Source organism: Podarcis pityusensis (assembly GCF_964106645.2).
Source record: "Podarcis pityusensis genome assembly, chromosome: 8".
NCBI lineage: Eukaryota > Metazoa > Chordata > Lepidosauria > Squamata > Lacertidae > Podarcis > Podarcis pityusensis.
Window position 1 is genome coordinate 19,757,102 of NC_138033.1, and position 13,664 is coordinate 19,770,765.

Genomic DNA, 13,664 nt, shown 5'->3' on the forward strand with positions numbered 1-13,664 from the left:
ATTTATGTTTTGTACCACCTACAAATGTTTCTCACTCCCAGGTGTGTTATACTGCTGCCTCCTTTGTTGTTTTGGGTGCCATGTTTATTACTCTGCATTTTGTTCTATTCTTTGTGTTATACCAGCTGCTGTAGAAATGCAATGTATTGAGGGTTGGTATATTGAGGCATAAAATAACGAGTCTGTGCTGTCCCTTTTTTCCAGGAGACCCATCTACAAGTCCATCGTTGCTGAGAGCGACAGCTAGTAAAGATGTAGAGGACCAGTCCAGGAAAAGCGTGACTGGGAAAAACAGGGGGAAGAGGAAAGCAGACGCTTCTTCCCCACAGGACAACGAGCTTGAAGTTAGTCTCCAGCTATTATCACACATCTCTCTCTCTCTCTCTCTCTCTCTCTCTCTCTCTCTCCTCTCTCTCCCTCTCTCTCCCCTCTCTCTCTCTCTCCAAAGCTTTAACAGTGTGTTTGGTATTGTAGATCAGATCAAACTTCTGTGTTTCTAGTCCATAGAGCATTGCAAAGCAATGTTTAACAATATAAAAGTAAGACAGAATAGATTAGTTGGACACAACTAAACTACAACATAAACAAACTTAGAATGCTGAAATGGCAAATCACACCTTGCCCCTTTAAAAAGAAGTGATTCTTACTCTAACAAATACTGAAATGGCTAAAATGAAATAAAATAGAAGTTGTACAAATGTGAATGGAAGTAGGTAAAACTAAATTACTGCCAATACAAAATGTGTGGTTTTATCTTGTCTGCTTAGTAAGTAACTTATAGACTCATCCCACTTCAAAATGGTAGCACTAGAAGGACTTGGAAGTCATCTGTGGTGATGAAAGAAACCTCCCAGTAAAGGTACCCTGCTGACCAGGCAAAGGCATAGGGCAGGCGTCTACTTTTTAGCCAATTGAAAGGTGGCATTCTGCCTGCCAATCAGAGGAGCTGCTGCTGCCCACACGTTACCTTCTGCAACTGAAAAGAGCTTTGTAACTTGGTCACACCCCAGCTCACAGTGGTTTACTATGGTAGGCCTCAGCCTCTGACTTCAAGCCCCAGAGTCTTTGACAGTGTCTCTTAATAAACATATTTATACATTCATGATGCAGTGTCATCAATCATCATTCCTGCACAGAAGATGCAAAACCCTCCTAGGGACATAAGAAAAGCCCTGTTGATTCGGATCAAAGGCCTGTCTAGTTCCGAATCCTGTTCTCTCAAAGGCCAACCATTTGCCCCCAAGTAGGACATGAGCACAATAGCCCTCTCCAACAAGTCTTCCCCAGCTACTAGTATTCAGAGCCATGCTATCTCCGAAACTGGATGTAATACATAGCCATCATGACTAGTAGCCTTATTCTTCCTGACTTTGTCCAATCCCATTTTAAAGGTGTCCAAGGTGGTAGCAAATATTTTACCTTGCGGCAAGTAAGTCCATAGTGTATGTGTTGTGTGAAGGACTTCCTTTTGACTCTGCTGAACCTCCTATTGTAGAGCTTCATTGGGTGATCTTCCCTCGGCTGCATTTAAGATTTTTTCAAAAGCAGACTTAATCTATGGTGTCCTCTGTGGTGTAGTGGTTAAGAGCGGTAGTCTCGTAATCTGGGAAACCGGGTTCGCGTCTCCACTCCTCCACATGCAGCTGCTGGGTGACCTTGGGCCAGTCACACTTCTTTGAAGTCTCTCAGCCCCACTCACCTCACAGAATGTTTGTTGTGGGGAGGAAGGGAAAGGAGAATGTTAGCCGCCTTGAGACTCCTTAAAGGGAGTGAAAGGCGGGATATCAGATCCAAACTCCTCTTCTTCTTCTTCTTCCTCTTCTTCTTCTTCTTCTTCTTCTTCTTCTTCTTCTTCTTCTTCTCTTTAAGCTTCTAAAAGGGGGGGGGCACTTTCTAGGCAGTTGAACAAAAGCAAGCTAACCTCTGCTGTTTGTCCTTTCTTCTTCAGCGAGTGTTCCTATGGGACTTGGATGAGACCATCATAATATTTCATTCTCTTCTAACAGGATCATATGCCCAGAAATACGGGAAGGTAACTAGTGTTTTTGCTTTTACTGCAAAACTTCTGAATTGTTTGATCTTTGCTCTAAGCTAATAAATACTAATTGAAAATCTAGTAAGTGTGCACTCTAGTAGCAGTGAATCAGGGATAGTGCTCAGAAGGAAATATGAGAAACTTTTTATCTGGCCCTGTTACAGAGATGGAATGTCCTTAGATCCATACTCTCATTCTCTCTCCTTTTTGGTGGTTTCCTTGCTTCAGACCTGGTCTTACTCCTAGGTAAGCCTACTGCTGCAGTCCCATAGACCTGGGAGTAAGTCCCATTGAACTCGCTGGGATTTACTTCTGACATGCATAAGAGTGCACTGTAGGGTATCTTTCATTGAGTGACAGCTCTACATACAAGGTGTGACTGGAATGTTCATGAATGGTCACAGAAATCAGACAGCGAAAAATATTCAAACATACATACCTTACAGGCCTTCAGGGTAGGCCCCCTCTGATACAATGCACCGTTGACAACGTTCGTAGAACTGTTGGAAACTCCTGGAGAAGTCCTCTTTTTGTACTGCTTTCAGTTCCCTCGTCACAGCAACTTGGACGTGTGAAATGTTGGAAAATCTGCACCATTGCAGTGCAGATTTCAGTTTTGGGAAAAGAAAGAAATCCGGTGGGGCCAGATCGGGAGAATATGGAGGGTGGGACACCTCAGTAATGATTTCATGCTGAATATGCAATTCTTCCGCCATCATTCGGATGGATAAACGCTGATCCTGCATCAAGAACTCTGTTGACATTGCTGCTGTTCTGCTCGTCGATGGTCTGCCAGACTGAGAGTCATCTTTGATGGCTTGCCACCTTTCATGAAAACACTTAAACCACTTATACACTGTCTTTTGAGTTACAGCTTCGTCTCCGTACACAATTGTGAGCATTTTGTGGGTTTCCGATGCCGATTGTATGTTCAAATATTTCTCGCTTTCCGATTTCTGTGACCATTCACCGAACTTTCCGGTCACACCTTGTAGAATGAGCTTCATGTTCTAAAATATCCCATTTTACTTCAATGCAGTTTAATACTGGCCTCTTCCTCTTTTCCATTCTATTTTCCATTCTAACTTCTAGGATCCAACTCTAGTGATCAGCTCTGGTTTGACCATGGAAGAAATGATTTTTGAAGTTGCCGACACACACTTATTTTTCAATGACTTAGAGGTATGTGTTCTCTTCCAAATTCCAGTTTTAATGCATGAACTTTCCAAAGGTTACTGGACTACACTTCCTATCATGCCCTCCTGCTAGCTATTCTGGCTAGGGCTGCTGGAAGTTGAAGTCTAGCAGCATTAGGAGAGTGGCAGGTTTCCTACTCATGGGGCAGACAATAACTGGGCTGGATGGACACATAGTCTGACTTAGAATCACAGAATTGTAGAGTTGGAAGGGACCCCAAGGGCCATCTAGTCCAACCCCTTGCAACTTGGTATAAGGGAACTTCCTAAACTTAATTTTATCTCATTGCAGGAGTGTGACCAAGTTCACGTGGAAGACGTTGCATCAGATGACAATGGGCAAGATTTAAGGTGATACATTTGTATTGGTTGCTTCCAAGGTCTAAAATGTGGCAACAGAAAGGGCCCCTTACAGTGTTTTTATGGGACTTTCAAACAGGTGATGTTTTGTCCACCCTACCTAGGAAGCAGTCACAATGACTTCCTGCCCCCCCTTCCTCCTCCTCCTCCACCTGCAACCTGAGATTTTTTTTAAACTGGAGGCACCAAGTATTAGAACTGGAACTGCATGCATAACATCTGCTCTACCACTGAGCTGCTGTCTCTCCTTTATAGACCTCTCGAATAGGGGCATTTTTGAAAGCAGCTCAAGAAACAATACTTGCTAACCCCATATTTCCCCCAGCTGTCAGGACTTAAGATTCAAGAGGAAACTGAGCCCAAGATACAGTGGTACCTTGGGTTACAGACGCTTCAGGTTACAGACTCCGCTAACCCAGAAATAGTACCTCGGGTTAAGAACTTTGCTTCAGGATGAGAACAGAAATTACGCACTGGCGGCGCAGTGGCAGCGGGAGGCCCCATTAGCTAAAGTGTTGCTTTAGGTTAAGAACAGTTTCAGGTTAAGAACGGACCTCCGGAACGAATTAAGTTCTTAACCAGAGGTACCACTATATATTTTTTATTTCATTTTATTTATTAAATTTGTATACCGCCCTATGCCTGTAGATCTCAGGGCGGACCTGCCCTGATCTGGTGATAATGATAAGGTGATCAGACCCTCAGCACACAAAGTCTAATTAGAACTGGTATTCAGGTTTCTGAGCAGCAGATCAGCAGGGAATGGAGCTGAGTATTTTCATGTGCAGGGAGATCTGCTGTGGGTTATGCAAGAGGACTTGAGTCATCCATCTAACAATGATCCAGGTAGAAGTTGCCAGTAGGTGTAATACAAATACAACGTTTTCTGTCTCAGCAACTACAATTTTTCCACGGATGGCTTCAGTGGCTCAGGAAACAACGCCAATCATGGTTCAGCAGGAGTCCAGGGTGGAGTGGATTGGATGAGGAAGCTGGCTTTCCGCTACCGGAAGGTGCGCGAGGTCTATGACAAATACAAAAGCAACGTAGTAGGTGAGTGTGAGCAGCGTCCATGTTCCTGCTGCAACCTGAGGGTATAGGCACTAGGCTGCAGGGGTAGATTTCTGCTGACGTTATTAAGCTCTTTTGTGTTGGAGAGGTGGGGCTACAATCAGCCAACCAACCCTGAAAATTGGAGTGGGCAGTTTCATTTTTCTGTCTTTTAAGACCTTGCCAGCATTGTAGTAACTGGGTTGGTTCACATGTAATGCCAAGGGGGGTTTACTGTTATGAGGAAAAGTTGCACTAAGCCTGGGACTTGCATTCCACTACTCCAGGGCTTCTGTTTTTTAAATGCAATTTATTAATTTTATAATAACAAAAAAAATCATAAACAAAATTTCAAACCATAAGTTTTAGCTCATCTGTATATACAAACCATAACATCACCATACTCTTGACTTCCCTCCACTCCCTCTCTTGGTTCCATTGTTTTGTGCTTATTCATACATATCCATAAATCCTTATATTCTGAACAGTCCAATTTTAAAGCCTTATTCATCTTATTGCAAGTGACTTTTAAAAGTTCAACTAATGTAGAAATCTATACACAAAGCTTAAAAAAAATATGCATTAAACATTTCCCTTTTTTTCAAAAATCAAAGTTCTCTTTCCTTCTTGGGTTTCAAATTATCCAATTTGTCCTGCATAGTTCACTAAGTTACTTTACAATTCTTCTTTATCTTCTTTGGCGGTGGCTTCTTCCTCCTTTGGGGGTGGGCTGATACTGGCCTGACATCCACTCTCAAATACAGGGGCAAAGTCTTTCGCTCTATAAGTCCATCAAGTCCTGTGCATCTCAACGTTATAGCTTCAGGGTTTTTTTTAACAAAAAACATTTTCAAATTCTCTTCAAGTCTTTATATGTCATTTCCCAGGCCTTTTAAATAATTTTACATTGGCACCATGTATAGTAGCCTCTCGTAGCTTTTGCAGGGCTTCTGTTTTTGATTAACCACAGTTTAGTATATCATCCAAACACTAAACTCTGAATGATTAATTTTATCTATGGTTTGCTAAACATGATCTGGCCCTTAAAAATATGGTTTGAAGTAGGCTTCTTTCAACAAACAGTAATTAAAAGTAACCTCAGTTTGTTAAGTTTGGACAACATAGGATGCTGTGATTAATCTAAAACAGGGAAAGATTCTAGATTTCTTATAGCCATGCACATGGGGGCCCGAGGCTTGCAGCAGCTCATCCTCATAATGCTAAACTGTGGCTTAGCATTTTGTCAAAACTGGATAAACTGGATTGTCTTAACAGTTTGACATCTGAATTGTCTGGAATTGAAAGACATATTGAAGGCAAAAGAGATAGCTAATCCATGTCTGTGAAATCCCCCGTTTTATAAAATAAGTACCTATTCCCACATTGGTGAAATGCCTGAAGAGGTATTTTCTTAAAACAGATTACTCAGAGATCTTTCGCCTTTTTACAATAGGTTATTTATCGCTGTATTTTAGCATAAATGTATCTGTGAGGGGCCAATTCAAAAATGAGTTCCATTAGTGGAGAGCAAGATTGTTTTTGTTCAATGTGGAATGTTTTATATGTAACCATTTGCAAACCATCTTGAGCGCAGAAAAGTAATCTATAAATTCCAAAATGAATAAATGTTGAAGATGTTTCACTTGACATTTTCATAATGTCATTTCTGTACCGAAACACTTCCAAATGAAGTGAATCCAGAAATCACAAAGTTGGGCCCTTGCTCTGATTGCACCAATAACATAGGGTTGTATCCAATGTGAGTCATACTCAGATCTATTTAAATTAATGGCTAACTTAGGTCCATTAATTTCAGTGGGTCTTCTCTGAGCAGAACTTAGTTTGGATACAACCCATTACTAGATATACTTATGTTTCTGCTTTCTGACAATTATAATTTGTGTGCATTCTGCAGCCCTTCTCAGCCCAGAAAAGAAGGAGGCTTTGCAGAGATTAAGGGAAGACATAGAAATGTTAACAGATTCCTGGTTGGGAACAGCGTTAAAGTCCCTGCTGCTCATCCAGTCAAGGTATGGAGATAAGTGTCTGCTCTGCCAGCTGCCATATTTACAGCTCTAGTGCAATGTGGTGCTTGCTATGCACTTTTTTCCAGTGATGTGTCTCATACACTATAGGGTAGAAATATAGGATCTGAATTGTGATACAACTACAATGTTTTAGTGGAGATCCTTGTGCCTTAGTACCCAAACGAATGGCTGCATTGCCTTTCATCCAGTCAAAGACGTAAAGGCCAGGGGAGGTGGGCAAGAGAAATGGGATAATTTGCATCTCATTAAAATGTACAGGAAATATGCATTTGTCAGATTATTATTTTTATTGATCATAGTACATGCTACATGCACACAATATTATATTACACCGTTCTGCCCGGACACTGAAGTCCAGTGCCGAGGGCCTTCTGGTGGTTCCCTCGCTGCAAGAAGCCAAGTTACAGGGAACCAGGCAGAGGGCCTTCTTGGTAGTGGCACCCGCCCTTGGTAGTGGCACCCGCCCTGTGGAACGCCCTCCCACCAGATGTCAAAGAGAAAAATAACTACCAAACTTTTAGAAGACATCTGAAGGCAGCCCTGTTTAGGGAAGCTTTTAATGTTTAATAGGTTATTGTATTTTAGTGTTTTGTTGGAAGCCGCCCAGTGTGGCTAGGGAAACCCAGCCAGATGGGCAGGGTATAAATAATAAATTATTATAATATTATTATTACATGCAGAAGCAGCTCACTGGGTAGAACGGTGTCACTACACTTGCTTGCCCCGTCATCAGAAGCAAAGGAGGGCAATTTCAGTTGTGTGCCCTGCTTATGTAGGTCCCTTCCCAAGGAGGCTCAGCCGCTGTCTTCTTTTGTTACCCTATAAATCCTGTGTGTTGTACAGCCAGGCACTTTTTAGATATGCTGTTTGATTGAGATTGAACTCTGCATTCTTTTCTTCTGCTGTAGTTTGAATGTGTTCACTTTTTTATTGAATTTTTACGTGGCACTACCCTGAAATCAAGTGAAACAGACTGGTATATAAAAATTTAAAAGAAATACACCACACACACATGCACACACATATTTAGATTTAGCGAGATAGAGAGACGCACATATAGATATACCCAGTGCTTTTTTTCTGGAAAAATAGGTGCCGGTTCTCACCTAGGAAGTTGTTACAGTAAGTACTACACTTTTTAACAGCAACAAAAGAGGTCTGCATGCCCCTAAGTACCCCCTGAAAAAAAGCACTGGATATACGTACCCATCTAGATATTAAACATGATTTTATCTCTGCCTTTTTATGTGCTTAATTTAATTGTTTCGAATGGATCTGTAGTGCATTATCAGGCAAACTCTTTGCAATTAATTTGCTGCTTCATAATATCACCATTTGAATAACTGGAAGCCAAGACCACCCTTAATACTGAACCATTGCAAATGTCAGCCCCGGAGAGCAAGGGTCGCTTGAAATATGGATGAGAGGTACAAAGAATAACAAATACTGTAATGCATAAAAGGGGAGGATCCAGTCTGGAGTTTCATGTCATTTCTTGTTCCTTCCATTAGTGCTTGCAAATATGAGGCTGGCAGCATCCCACCTTTTTTTCAACTTTGCATAAGCAAGCTCCTCCCCCTGACCCATTTCTCTTGCCACCTTCTAGAAAGAATTGTGTGAATGTTCTGATAACGACTACTCAGCTGGTGCCGGCTCTGGCCAAAGTTCTGCTGTATGGATTAGGTGACGTGTTCCCAATTGAAAATATTTATAGCGCAACAAAAATAGGTAGGTGGTGACATCAAATTCCAACTCTCTTTGGCAGTTGTCTTGGGTGGCGGTAGGGAGTCGGCCCTCTTGTACAAGCTGGGTTTGTACAACCTCTCCTGGAAAGAGGGGGAAACTTCAGTGCATCAAAGCAACCCCTACAGCACATGTTCCACTTTCTGCATGACTCCTTAAAAGACCTTTGTTGGCTCAAAGCCATTTGGAGCAAAGCTGTGCTCTCAGATACAGTCATACCTTGGGTTGAAGTTGCTTCAGGTTGAGCGTTTTCGGGTTGCGCTCCACGGCAACCTGGAAGTAATGGAACGTGTTACTTCTGGGTTTTGCCACTCGCCCATGCGCAGACGGTCAAAATGATGTCGTGCACAGAAGCGGCAAATCGCAACCCCACAGGCGCAGACACGGGTTTCGTTCGCTTCAGGATGCGAACGGGGCTCCGGAACGGATCCCGTTCGTATCCAGAGGTACCACTGTACTGTTGCAGTCTCTATACTGGGTGGATAAACTGGGCTTTAGCACTCCTATTGGCTACATAATTTTATTTATTTATTACTGTTTATTTCTTAAACAAGTTCTCTAAGTGTCTTACAATGTTGATCAATTTGCAAAGGTCATTAGTAGTAGTAGTAGTAGTAGTAGTAGTAGTAGTAGTTTTGGCATTTTTATCCTGCCCTTCCACCAAACAGGGCTTCCAGAATGGCTTACAAAAATCAGTGAGAAGACAGCCCCTGCCCCAGTTCACTAAGAGACACGATGCAACAAGAAAAAGAACTGGGAGGGAATAGGAAAAAAGCAAGCTCAGGCATTCTAAATTACAGAGATCTTGTAGTGAACAGCAGGAATGGAAACAATTTGGAGAAGAGCCAAAGGTTGCTGAGCTGTTGGAGAGGCCCTGCAGGCAAGGTTCAGGGTTCAAGGGAAGAGCGAGCCCTGCCATGGTGCTGGGGCCCAGACAGCTGCCCACAGGTACCACATACTGACGCCAGCCCCAGTGGGGCCTGTACCTTTCCTTTGACCATAAGCAACAGTGTGTTTGTAATCTCTTGACAGGTAAAGAGAGCTGTTTTGAAAGGATTATCTCTCGGTTTGGGAAGAAGGTGACATATGTGGTGATTGGAGATGGGCGTGATGAAGAGATGGCAGCCAAACAGGTGACCGTTGACTACGTTTGTCTTGCAGCACCCTTCCTGAGAAGAGCAGGCTCCCTTTTTGCACCCCAATAATAATCCATTGCCTCCCTTCCTTCTGCGGGCACTGCCAAATGGCTGGAGCCTGTTTGCCTTAGAGACAGCACAGCCATAGCATCATTGGGTGTCCTTTGCCCCCTTTTTTGTTGCGTATATTTCATTTCTCAGCGTGTTGGAGCTTGCCTGGGGTTTCTGTAGATGACCCAGGATATTCAAATGGAGATCTTCAGAAGGCGGGAGGGTGGCTCCACAGATAAGAATAAGAATAAGAATAACAATTAATATTATTTATTTATTTATACATACATACATACATACATACCCTGCCCATCTGGCTGGGTTTCCCCAGCCACTCTGGGCGGCTCCCAACAGAATATTAAAAACAGGATAAAACATCAAGCATTAAAAACTTCCCTAAACAGGGCTGCCTTCAGATGTCTTCTAAAAGTCAGATACAGTGGTGCCTCGCAAGACGAAATTAATTTGTTCTGCGAGTTTTTTCGTCTTGCGAATTTTTTGTCTTGCGAAGCACGGTTTCCCAAAGTCTTCAAAATCACCAAAGTCTTCAAAAACCTCAAAAAAGGCTACCACACCGCGTGCTATGAGTTGCTCCTCGAAGTCACCCTGGGTATTAATGGTTTTAAGAAAAAGGAAACAAACTTGCAAGACGTTTTCGTTTTTCGTCTTGCGAAGCAAGCCCATAGGGAAATCAAAAAACAAAAAACTCTTTCGTCTTGCGAGGCATTCGTCTTGCGAGGTACCACTGTAGTTGTTTATCTCTTTGACATCTGATGGGAGGGTGTTCTACAGGGCAGGCACCACTACCGAGAAGGCCCTCTGCCTGGTTCCCTGCAACCCCACTTCTCGCGGTGAGGGAACCGCCAGAAGGCCCTCGGAGCTGGACCTCAGTGTCAAAGGGGATTTTGAACATGCTCCCAGGGAAAGCCGCACCCTCACTAGGTAGGGTGGCCTAGCTGTACTTTAGCGACTGCTGTCAACTGCGTGCTTCTGCTTCTGAAAATATTGGCTGGTTGCCTGTGAACCTTTCCTGACTCTTTTTTCATTTTCTCACGGGTGAAGCCTGCGTTCACTCATCTCCTGCAGAGTACTGACTTCCATTCCCGCCGCACAAGTTGCTTATGTGCTTGTTTTTTAACACCCCTCTACCTCTTTTGTTTTGCAGCACAACATGCCCTTCTGGAGAATCACAAATCACGCCGATCTGGTGTCGCTCCACCAGGCCCTCGAACTGGACTTTCTGTGAGGAGCTGAGCAGCAGGCAGTCCGGCACAGCTCCCGACAGCCCCATCTTGGCAAGAGCAGACTTGGGGACTTCCTTTTTCATCCAGACAAAGCAATGTAGCTAACGGAAGTGTACAGTAGGAGGCGCCACAGCGTCGTTTTTCCCAGGAGAGCCACCCATGCCTTTCACTGCTGTCTGCGTTTGGGCAAAGGGAATTTGAGGAGGAGACCCAAAACAGAGCATCCTGGCTAGGAATCTCCAGCAGTACAGACCTAACCCACTGTGCAACCTTTGGTGGTATAATATTACGCATTTTCTTTTTAAAAAAAGGAAAGGAAAAAAAGCAGTGGGTTGTGGTTTTTGTTTTTTTGTAGAGTACTTTGTCACCTCCAGGCCTCTCTCTCGAGCTTTCAGAACATAAAGAGAAGTGAACTGATTGTTTATTTTTTTACAGAAAAGGGTCCAGAAACATTTCCCTTCCTGCAAAGCCAGAAAGGGCTGTAGATTTTCATGGAAAGGCCACAAAACAATTCTGTGTGTTGAGAGGGCGGAAGAAGTTCTCCCAGTGTCTGCTGGGGTACTGATTATAGGCAGCCATCCCCTCAGTGCCTGATGCCAAGAAGGGGTGGCTGAGGCCAGTTCTTCTGAAGAATCCGTCTCTCTGTCTCTCCACTCCCAAGTAGCAGCATGACATTTAGGTGCAGGTGAGGTCAGATTACCTGAGTGACAGAAAAGGGAAAAACACCATTTCTTCCTTCTTTTTGACAGCTGACTTGCATAAGTAGAAGCAGGATTTCTTAAGAGGCAGCACAGTGTGAAATGATAGGAGCTGCCCAGCCAGCAGAGAAAATCCAGCTAGGAAAACACCTCCTTTGCAAATACTTTAGTGTGATCTGCCAAATTTGCACGCAATATTCCAGCTTGGCAGGAACTGTAGCCTCCTCATTTTGCACCAAACATGCTGCCTCTTTGCATTTTTTTTGTGGTGCGGGGAGTTGGGCAGAATGGAGTGTCTGGCAACTTGCAGGTCTGTGAATCTTCTCTTTAATTCAGAATAGGAGATAGTTACCATAGTGTCAGGGTGAAGCACTGGCTTAGTGAAAGGGAAGTAGGGACACCTGTACTCACTTGCAGAGCAGAAAATGCAAAATGCTAATGACTATAGGGGTGGAAACCCCCGAAAGTTTCAAGGAGGAACCTCCAACAATTTATTTCATTATTTTTATTTCAACTATATGCCACTTAATATTCAGAATTCCAAAATGGGTTGCTGAAGCTAGGGACCCTGCCAAGTTCTTTGCATCTGGCTTTGACAGGTGCAGATGCATTTATTTTTTAGTCCCAGTCAAAGACTCTCATGTCCCAAGAAAAGTCCCCGTTGCATTTGGTACCATGCAGTACCTACTGCTGATCACCCACCCGACAGTGCTTTATCTGCATACTCCTTAAGTAGTAAGGCAGGAACTGGAGGGACTCATAATTCCATTCATACCAGCAGGTGGAGAATAAGTTCTTCTTGCCAGGTAGGCAGCATTCTGTTTTCTTTCCCTGCGGGAACATAGTGTATACTAGATGGGTAGATTCTGCACCACAGAGAAAGCCGTACAGGGTGCCAGAAAGCTGCTGTTTCCTGACGTTTATTGCAAGCTCACAGAAGGCAACATAACAGTATTCTTTGGGATGAAAATGCATCCCACTCCCTCAGAAAGGAAGCTCACTTCTAAAAGAGACCCTGTTTTTGTAATTCCAGCTTTCTGTGAATTTTTAACTCCTTTGCGAAGGCCAGAAAGGTCACTAGCTGAGCAGCCACTCCTGAGACATCTCCTACTGTATCGGTATGGGCTGTGCTTGACTTTGGAATCAACTCTGTGCCTTAACTTCCATTGCAACTCTTGGATATGTCAGCAACTGTAGAGGAATACCTTGCCCGGCCCCCATTTAAATTAACCTAGTTTTTTTGTGTGTTTTTTTAAGTGTTTGCAGAAAGCGTAGCGGGCAGAGATTTGTTAAGCCACCAGGAAACTGACCGTTGTTGCCCTGAGTTTTGTTTTACTTGGCGAAACTGTTTCGAACGCCTTCAAGATTTCAGAAGACCTTTAGCTGACGTGTGTGAAGCTTTGTTTTTGCATCAGATACCAATATTTATATAGTGTCCTCTCTGATGTTTCCTAACCCACTCAGGGGATGGTACATTTTCTGTGTTAACGTTAATAAACATTGTCCTGGCTCTTGTTATCATTGAACTCACTGGCTGCGTTTCTCTGGGGTCTTCATACAGTATTTGGAAACTGGCTCCTCGCCCCTTCCTACTCTTTCCCACTGTTTAGCATTCAAGCACCAGCCAGTTCCCTTCTAATGCAATCGTGGGCTCTCCGCATCCTTTACGTCCCTGCAGTGAGCTTGGGAGTCTTGCGTTCTCAGCTCCAACTCTGCCTGTGTTTCCATTGCAGTCTGAATCCCACCAAGCACCAGAGGCAGCTGCATGCGCTGGTGTAGATTAGAAATGCTGATTCACCCTCGGAGTCTTGCAGGTGTCCAGAATTGGCATCAGCTGTGCTTATGGTTATGATTAGAAGGCATTAACGGCTGTAGGTTTCCTCAAGCATCATGTTCTGTGTAATGGGAACTGTCCTTGTGAACTGGAAAAATAAAGTCTTTATTTTCTGTATAAAAAAAAGTTGTTCTATTCCTGCTTTCTGAAAACTCGATCCAAGCGCACTCTCGGTGCAAGGAAAGTTGGTGTGTGTGGATTCATATGTATTGAGACTTTATACCTCACATGCAAGCTGCAAGCCTTGTTAATTATAAGCCACACCGTTT

General features: G+C 43.4%; 1 protein-coding gene across 5 annotated transcripts in view; it reads left to right on the top strand.

The window, feature by feature from the left end:
• EYA3 (EYA transcriptional coactivator and phosphatase 3) overlaps window positions 1–13,087 on the top strand; it is a 55,185-nt gene extending 42,098 nt beyond the window's left edge. For all 5 annotated transcript variants that reach the window (XM_081015427.1, XM_081015431.1, XM_081015428.1 and 2 more), the window contains 9 exons: window positions 205–344; window positions 1,949–2,032; window positions 3,128–3,217; window positions 3,524–3,582; window positions 4,487–4,644; window positions 6,557–6,671; window positions 8,296–8,417; window positions 9,465–9,565; window positions 10,785–13,087. In XM_081015427.1, the coding sequence (XP_080871553.1) occupies window positions 205–344; window positions 1,949–2,032; window positions 3,128–3,217; window positions 3,524–3,582; window positions 4,487–4,644; window positions 6,557–6,671; window positions 8,296–8,417; window positions 9,465–9,565; window positions 10,785–10,865 (950 nt within the window). In that variant the 3' untranslated portion in view covers window positions 10,866–13,087. The remainder of the gene's footprint in view (window positions 1–204; window positions 345–1,948; window positions 2,033–3,127; window positions 3,218–3,523; window positions 3,583–4,486; window positions 4,645–6,556; window positions 6,672–8,295; window positions 8,418–9,464; window positions 9,566–10,784) is intronic.
• Window positions 13,088–13,664: the final 577 nt, after the last annotated feature.